At 45.2% G+C, this 9379-nt stretch overlaps 1 protein-coding gene across 1 annotated transcript in view; it reads left to right on the top strand.

The window, feature by feature from the left end:
- The first annotated feature begins 508 nt into the window (after window positions 1-508).
- Window positions 509-9379, top strand: part of MAP2K3 (mitogen-activated protein kinase kinase 3) — a 46245-nt gene continuing 37374 nt past the window's right edge. Inside the window, exon 1 of the mRNA XM_081965784.1 lies at window positions 509-649. Within this exon, the coding sequence (XP_081821910.1) occupies window positions 634-649 (16 nt within the window). The 5' untranslated portion in view covers window positions 509-633. The remainder of the gene's footprint in view (window positions 650-9379) is intronic.

The raw sequence follows: 9379 nt of genomic DNA, 5'->3' as shown, positions 1-9379 counted from the left end.
AGAACCTCTCAACGGGAGTGGTACCAGAAATGGGTGCCAAAGGCCCCTTTGGGCAGGGGGAGAAGTGCCCAGGTAAACTTCGTGGAGAGGGAGCGGCTAACAAGTCTAATAAATTCAAATTCAAACCAGGATTCCTCACCCAGTGGACAATGCAAAGTCAGCCAACGCTGGTTTGGCCATCAGACCACGATGATGCCGAGGGCAGCTCAGCTGCTGGCATGAGCTGGGGCGAGGAGAGCGCGTGCCCCAGCCTGGTTGGCAGCCCAGAGACAGCCCGAGGCGGGGCGCATCCTGCCAGGCGTGTCACCGGCTCCCCGCCCTGCAGAGGAACAACAAGGCAGCTGGAATTTCCTCTAAGGTCACCTGGGCAAAAGTCTAAGGACCTGGGCACGGGCGGGGCTGCGGCGGGACCCCGCCCCTTCGGAGAGGTAAGCCAATGGGGTGGGGAGCTGGGCGGGGCGAAGGCTTTTAGGCGGGCGGAGTGCCTTTCGTGGGCTCAGATCGCGCTGGTTGGGTCGCGCGCACCTGTTGGATATGCCTCGCGGATGCGCTCCGGGGCGCCTGGATACCTGCGCCCGTCTCACCTACGTGCCGGGTCGGATCTGAGTTAGGGGGAGTCGCCACGACGTAGCCATGTCCCTGCCCAAAGGTAAGGGGACAATGTGAACGGATAGATAGATAGATAGATAGATAGATAGATAGATAGATAGATAGATAGATAGATAGATAGATGATAGATAGATGATAGATAGATAGATAGATAGATAGATAGATGATAGATAGATAGATAGATAGATAGAGAAAGAAAGAAAGAAAGATAAATAGATAGATCGAGAAAGAAAGAAAGAAAGAAAGATAAGATAGATAGATGATAGATAGATAGATAGATCGAGAAAGAAAGATAGATGATAGATAGATAGATAGATCGAGAAAGAAAGAAAGATAGATAGATAGATAGATAGATAGATGATAGAGAAAGAAAGATAAATAGATAGATAGATCGAGAAAGAAAGAAAGAAAGAAAGAAAGATAGATAGATGATAGATCGAGAAAGAAAGAAAGAGAAAGATAGATGATAGATAGAAAGAGAGATGATAGATAGATAGATAGATAGATAGATAGATGATAGATAGATAGATAGATAAAGAAAGAAAGAAAGATCGAGAAAGAAAGATAGATAGATTGATTGATTGATTGATGGATAGATGATAGATAGATAGATATGATACAGAGATATGGCTACAAAGATATATAAATATTGATGATACATAGATATAGATACAGAGAGAGGGAGAGGGAAAGGGGGGAGAGAGGGAGAGATAAATATTGATGATACATAGATAGGGATTCAGGGAGGGGGGAGAGAGAGACAGAGAGAGATAGTGATGAGACATAGATATGGATAGAGGGAGAGGGAGAGATAAATAAATATTGATGATACATAGATATGGATACAGGGGGAGGGGGAGAGAGGGAGAGGAAGAGGGAGGGGGAGGAAGAGAGAAAAAGGGGGGAGCATCCCTCTGAACCCCTCGCGGGCGGAAAATCAAAGGCAAACGACCATGAGACGCGCATCCCGGCTCGTCTGGTGGCAGCCTTCAGGAGGAAGGCGTCCGGCGGTCGTGTGAATCCTGCAGGCCAGCCTCGCCAAAGGTTGGGTTAAATAGGACTGGGGAGGGCAGGGGGGGGGCGTGTTTGGGAATGGAGTTGGAAGCAAAGCTCCTGGGTGCAAACAAACCCTTAGCTGGGCTTTTCTTTTTTTGCAGGGTTGCAGAGGGGAAAGGAGATGGAAGAGAGAGGGAGGGAGGGGGGGGGGTTAAGCATCTTTGTCGAGTTCTAAAATTAAGCCATATTTTTTTCCCTGTGGGGGTGTGTGGGGGTGGGGGCACATCCCGGGCTGATTTCAACAGGCAGCGGGAGTTTCTCTCCGATGAAATTGAAATTCCGCAGGTGGCTGGAGCGCTTCGCTCAGTGTGTGTGTGTGTGATGCTCTTACGTCATCCCCACGGTGTGGCTGGTTTATGAGAAGCAACCTCGGATGACCTGGCTGTTGGTCATTGTTTTGCATGCTTGGGATTGTGCGTGCTGTTATTATCCATCCACACGTTGTCGGGGCACAGGGTGAGAAAACAGGTTGCCTGGAATAATTTAAAAAGGGATGGAAAAAAACAACAACAACCAAGAAATCCTGCAAATTCTGAATTTCATCCTTTGTGTGTGTGTGTGTGAGATGCTTAAATTCCGTGTCCCTGTAAGGCTCCCAGGTTGGGTTGTCTAAGATAAAGATTCCCCTCGCACATATGTGCTGGTCCAGAAGTCTTCAAACTTGGCAACTTTAAGACTTGTGGACATCAACTCCCAGAATTCTCCAACCAGCTCTCTGGGAGTTGATGTCCACAAATCTTAAAGTTGCCAAGTTTGGGGTTCTCTGTGCTAGTCGTTCCTGACTCTAAGGGGCGGTGCTCATCTCTGTTTCAAAGCCGAAGAGCCAGCGCTGTCCAAAGACGTCTCCGTGGTCATGTGGCCGGCATGAATAAACGCCAAAGGCGCACGGAACGCTGTTCCCTTCCCACCAAAGGTGGTCCCTATTTTTCTACTTGCATTTTTTAACGTGCTTTCGAACTGCTACGTTGGCAGAAGCTGGAACAAATCACAAGTCCATTACACAGCGCTGGGGATTCGAACCAGTGGGTCTTCATGCCATTGATCATGTGGCATTAATTCAGTCGGTGCCGACTTTTAAGGATCAAATAGATTCTCTGCAGGATCACCTGTTTCCAACCTGGTGCTTTAGGTCTTCCACTGTAATCAAGTGTACCTGCTTTGCTGTTCATCGTCCATCACAAGCGTTGGAAGGGAACCTTGGAGGTCTTCCAGTCCAACCCCCTTGCTCAAGCAAGGAAACCTCTACGGTTTCAGACGGCCTGTTCCGTTTCCTTCTGCTTGTCTCAGCGGTAGAGACATCTTCCTTCAATCCCGTCTTTCTCGTTTCCTCCAAGGTGAGGACACGACCTGAACTTCCTGGAAGATGACTTAGGTTTTAGAAGCTGATACCTGGCGAAGGAGAATCATTGCTTAGTCAGCCCTATCAGATCTGCAGAAACGGTGGCTTGCCTGAACTCAAGTAAAACTCGAATTCCTTAAACTGAAAGAAAAGTGGGGGAAAAAACATCCTACAGAAAAAACAAGGGATGCGGGTGGCTCAGGGGTTAAGATGCTGAGCTTGTCGCTCAGAAAGATCGACAGTTCAGTGGGTTCAAATCCTAGCACCCACATAACGGAGTGAGCTCCTGTGACTTGTCCCAGCTTCTGCCAACCTAGCAGTTCGAAAGCATGTAAAACTGCAAGTAGAAAAATAGGAACCACCTTTGGTGGGAAGGTAATAGCATTCCATGAGCCTTCGGCGTTTAGCCATGCCGGCCACATGACCGCAGAGACATCTTCAGACAGCGCTGGCTCTTCGGCTTTGAAACGGAGGTGAGCATCGCCCTCTAGAGTCGGGAACGACTAGCACAGATGTGCGAGGAGAATCTTTACCTTTACAGAGAAAAGAAAGGTAATCAGAAAAACAGTATTCGATTAAGTTGCTAGGTACGACCCTCAATGGGAAGGAGACTTTGTTGTTGTTGTTGTTTTAGGAGTATTTTATTCGGGTGTAATCCACTGCCCCGGCTCCTCCTTGCAAGAGGGAAGGTAGAGAGATTATTATTCTTATTCTTATGCACTGTTGCATTTCTTTTATTAAGTTTTTCTTTCGGGCAGCAAAGGTGGGAATGACACCGAGGTGCAAATGTATGTTTCTGCTGTTATCTGGGAGGGCATCCCTAAAACATCTCTGACACATTTTAGCAGGAGTCGGGTGTCGACTTCGGAAAGGGAGGAGGATGGATGTGGGGGGGGGGAGTTCATGCTTCGATTTGGCACTCCTGCCCGGGTATCGGCAGCAAATGATGAGTGGAGTAAAACTTGGCCAAAGATTGTGATTGGCCTCTTAAAGTGCAATTCTTTTTTGTTTCTCCCGCTTGGAGGTGAGATGGGGATATGCAAGACGATAATCTTTTGAGTCCCTGAAAAATGGTGTAATAGCATAAAGACAAGAGAAGTGTTGGGCATGTGGGCAAAATTAGTCCAGAAGTAGCAGAGTTTGAGCTCTGAGGTCCTTGGTGATTCTCTAAGCTTGGTGGGTTTCTTCAAGACCTTTCATTACCAAACTAGGTAAGATGATCAGTGCTAGAAGGGATTGGGGCTGGAAGAGGAGGAGGAGAAAAGGACTGTGGGGTCCTTGATGATTTCTGACCTTGTTTTATTTCTTGCAGATGTTTCGTTACCAAACTAGGTAACGTCATCAGTGCTGCAAGGGAGTGGGGTTTGCTCCTATTTTTATATATATATTAAAGAATTGAGCTGAGAGTATCGACCAGCTTCCGAGCAATCTTGGGAATTTGATTTGCTTGGATGAAATTGGAGGAACAGTGTGTGTGTGTGTCTGTTTTCATAAACTGGGTGGTGGCAAAGATCTTTCAGCACACTTCAGATGCAAGACTCAACAAGGAGCTGACATTTATCCCTTGTTGTCTTTGGTGATGAATATAAACACGATGTTGTTTTCCAAAAAAAAAAAAAAAAAAAAACCCCAAAACAACCCACAATGTCTTGCAAAGACAAAATCTGCTCCCCTCTGAAGTTCCTTGCCAGGTTTATTATTGTTATTAATATTTCAGCTCCTGGGATTATTTTCAGCTGCTGGGAAGAGTAAAGCAATTTATTAGCCAAGGAGGAAGCCATGCCAGAAGGTGGGGGAGAAAAATTGTAGGAGGAGACAGTGAAGGTAAAGGTTCTCCTCGCACATCTGTGCTAGTCGTTCCTGACTTTAGGGGGCGGTGCTCATCTCCATTACAAAGCCGAAGAGCCAGCGCTGTCCGAAGATGTCTCTGTGGTCATGTGGCCGGCATGACTCAATGCCAAAGGCGCACGGAATGCTCTTCCCTTCCCACCAAAGGTGGCTCCTATTTTCTACTTGCATTTTTTTACCTGCTTTCGAACTGCTAGGTTGGCAGAAGCTGGGATGAGTAACGGGAGCTCACTGTGTTACACAGCACTAGGGATTCCAACCGCTGAATTGCCGACCTTTCTGATCGACAAGTTCAGCGTCTTAGCCACTTCAACTGGTGGCTACTGTGGAATTTATGTATTTATTTTATTTATTTAGTTTGTCAAACATGTACAAGACAACAGGTATGTATAAACATGGACTTGAACACAGGAAATGGGTACAAATAAATGGGGACAGTAGGACAGGGATGGAAGGCAAGCTGGTGGGCTTATGCAGGCCCCCTTTACGGACCTCTTAGGAATGGGGTGGGGTCCAGACAGTTTGAGGTTGAAGCTGTGGGGGGTTTGAGGATGTAACAACGGAGTCAGGGAGAGCATTCCAGGCGTTGACCACTCTGTGGCTGAAGTCGTATTTTCTGTAATCGAGTTTGGAGCCGTTTACCTTGAGTTTCTCCTTAGTTTCAGGTTGCTTCCTTCCTTAATTAGTTTGCATCCGTTGTTTCTTGTCCTGCCCTCTGCTGATTTGATTTGATTATTTGATTTGATTATTTGATTTTATTTATTTTATTTATTTTATTTATTTTATTTATTTTATTTATTTTATTTATTTTATTTATTTATTTTATTTATTTTATTTATTTTATTTATTTTATTTATTTTATTTATTTTATTTATTTTATTTATTTTATTTATTTTATTTATTTTATTTATTTTATTTATTTTATTTATTTTATTTTATTTATTTATTTATTTATTTATTTATTTTATTATGATTCATTTTAATTTAATTTATTTTTTAATTTTATTATAATTCATTTTAATTTAATTTATTTTTTAATTTTATTTTACATTTTATTAGTTTTATTTCATTTCATTATTTTATTTTATTATTTACTATACTATACTTTACTTTATTTACTTTACTTTATTTTATTTTATATTATATTTTTATTTATTTTATTTCTTAGCCATCATGCAGTTTGCTTAAGGACCATGGTGGTTTGCTTAATGATGATCCAGAATTGCATTTCTAGCTGCTCAAAATCAGCCTGGCACCCGCATGCCCTCGCATGCCTCCCCCCCCAACCCGGGCACACTGGAGGGGAATGTCCTTTTGGGATTAAAGTTGGGAAAAAAATAGGTGATGATTCATGAAGGCCTTGACATCAAAGGCCCGGGGAATCCTTTCAAGTGCCTAGTTAATGACTAGAGAGATCCAAACTCCACATTGTTTTGCATACTTATGTATAATAGAGTAATTACTATTTACGTAACTGACTTTGTAATGGGGCATGTTTTAGTTTTTCTCCGTCCAGGTGGTTTGTTTAACTTAGAAGGACCGGTCCTGGGTCATCTGGGGTTACAGTGGCCATGCAGCTAGTCCTTAACTTACAACGGTTTCATTTACCGATCGTTCGACGGCACAGCTTATGCACGGCTCTTACAGACCTCTTAGGAATGGGGGTGAGGTCGACAGTAGACAGTTTGAGGTTTAAGTTATGGAGGTTTGTGGATGTAACAACATGGAGTCAGGCAGAGCATTCCAGGAGTTGACCTCTCTGTTGCTAAAGTCGTATTTTCTGCAATCGAGTTTGGAGCAATTTACCTTGAGTTTGTATCTGTTGTGTGCTGGTGTATCATTGAGGTTGAAGCTGAGATAGTCGTTGACAGGTAGGACATTGTAGCAGATAAGCCCAAAATTTCAAGGCTGGTGGCGTAAGGGATTCTGCTGTGAGCAGAGGAGTGGAGGACTCTTCTCGTGTGATACCTCTGGACTCGCTCGATTGTATTAACGTCTGATATAAAGTGTGGATTCCAGACAAAAGAGCTGTATTCGAGGATTGGTCTAGCAAAGGTTTTGTATGCTCTGGTTAGCAGTACAATATTCCCAGAGAAGAAGCGACGCAAGATCAGGTTAACAGCGCTTCATGCCTTTTTGGCAATGCTGTTACAGTGGGCTCTGGATATCGGTCCGGTATCAGGGCAGCCGAAGGACGTGTCAATCAAGCCCTCATTGTGCCTTAACTTGAAGTCTTCTTCCAGAGTGCCAGGCTGCTGTCTTTACTGCCTGGGAGTGATGATAATCTGGAATTAGTTGGTTATGTATTCAATTAAATACTTGGCTGTTTAGTCTCTCTCAACATCCTTTTCACATGAGGTTATGGAATAGGCAGGTGAGCAAGTTACAGGTCATGCTCCTTTGCAGGTGACAAATTAACATTTGCAAAAAAAAAACACAATACAAACACACTGGCTGTGAAGAGGCTTGGATTTGAATCAGATGCCTTGAGAGGGCAATTTAGTGCATCCCAAAAAATGTCTTCTTATGAGAAAGAGACAGGTAGTTCGAATTGCAGGCATCACTGTACATCTAGTTGCTGGTGATTTGTGTAACTCAAAGCTTTGCTAAGCAGACGGTTGTGTCTGGAAGCCTTTGTGACATCGTTGTCCTCTGCAACGCCATTGTGCTGTGGTCCCCAGGAGGTCTGGGTCTCAACCTTCTTTTTGGTGGAACAAGTCCATCCAGGGCTCATCTCCCTTTCAAAGCCGAAGAGCCAGCGCTGTCCGAAGACGTCTCCGTGGTCATGTGGCCGGCATGACTAAACGGCGAAGACGCACGGAACGCTGTTCCCTTCCCACCAAAGGTGGTTCCTATTTTTCCACTTGCATTTTTTAACGTGCTTTCGAACTGCTAGGTTGGCCGAATCTGGGACAAGTCACGGGAGCTCACTCCGTTACGCGGCGCTAGGGGTTCGAACCGCCGAACTGCTGACCTTTTCTGATCGACGAGCTCAGCGTCTTAGCCCCTGAGCCACCGTGTCCCTTGGCTTATCCGATTGAACAGAGTTGGAAGGGACCTTGCAGGTCATCTAGTCCACACACCCCACCCCACCCCCAAGCAGGAAACCTTACATCTGCCTCTATCTCGGCTCGCACTCAAACCTCCTGATTGTGAGTCACCCTTACCCACCTTATCTGGAGAAGGAAGGCTTACATCAATGGTGAAGAGAGAGGGGGAAGGACCAGGGTTTCCTCTCTTTTTGTGGAGTCCCTGTTTCCAGCGCCCTGGTAACTTTGAACGAGCACTAAAAACAGACTCGTTGTAAGTTGAGGACTCTCTCGTATGCTTGCTGCAGCATGCATGGCGGAGAGGGGGGGTTGTATCCGTCTTTGGGGCTGCAAAGGGTAGGGATTGAGAAGCATGAATGGGGCATTCTCTTTCTGGGAAAGAAACTCGGTTTTTTTGGATGTCGTAAGAAGCCGGAAACCAAAAAGAGCCGACTAGGCGGGGCCGTCCTGGAAACTGGGGTGAGGACCTTTGCCGAAGATAAAAAATGTCTTGCAGCCAAGCCCTCTTTTCGCGGGCTTGGTATTTTATAACCGCTCTACGGTTTTGGTGCAAATTTTCTGGAGCACATTTTTTCTTTCTTTCAGTTCTGCATTTTCTGAAGCACAGAAAATGGGCTCTCGCAGCTCTCTTCCCCTCCTAGGATACTGAAATCCATTTTTTATCTTTTAAACCAGAGGCAGCTTTTTTTTTTTTGAGGAGGGGTCTTGGTTGGGTCTACATTTGAGGGAGCCTGTTAACCTTTGGTTGGTGGTGTCGCAGGGTTATTTTAAGTCTCTGTTGTTGTTGTTGTTGTTGTTGTTGTTGTTGTTTTGAGGTGCAATGCTTTTTTTTTTAAAAAAATACACCTCCAAATAAATCTACATTCCTTGGAGAGAGGGGAGGAAAGAAGGAGAGAAAGAGGGAAGGGAGGAAAGAAGGAAGGAAAGGAAGGAAGGAGGGAAGGTAGGAAACAGGGAAGGAGAAAGGGAAATAGAGAAGAGAGAAATAGGAAGGGAAGGAAGGAAGGAAGGAAGGAAGGAAGGAAGGAAGGAAGGAAGGCAGTCTTGGGGAAGAGAACCAACAACCTAATCTGAAAAATGTTAAAATTGCACAAAATGTAAGATATGAAGGCATCTATTTAAAAACCAGGAAGCATTCCAAAATAAAATAAGGTCGAGGCCGCGGAGAATGCCCTTAACCCTGATTCTGCGTTGGTCCTCTTCCTTCCCCTCCCTTCCTCCCCCTCCTACTTCTCCCCCTCCTCTTCCCCTCCTTCTTTGCCCCCTGCTCTTCCTCCTTCTCGTCTTTCTCCTCTTCCTCCTCCTCCTCTTCCTCCCCCTCTTTCTCTTCTTCCTCCTCTTCCTCCTTCTCCACCTGCTCCCCCATATTCCTCCCCCTCCTTCTCCCCTTCTCTCCCCCTCCCTTTTCATTTCACGTTCTTCCTCCTTTTCTTTCCCCTCCTCCCGTTTTCCTCCTCTTTCTCCTCTTTCTCTTCCT

The sequence above is a fragment of the Natrix helvetica genome, assembly GCF_964273705.1.
Source record: "Natrix helvetica genome assembly, chromosome: 13".
NCBI classification, from domain to species: domain Eukaryota; kingdom Metazoa; phylum Chordata; class Lepidosauria; order Squamata; family Natricidae; genus Natrix; species Natrix helvetica.
The sequence above is the reverse complement of the archived record's forward strand: the minus strand, read 5'-3'. Positions and strand labels throughout refer to the sequence as shown.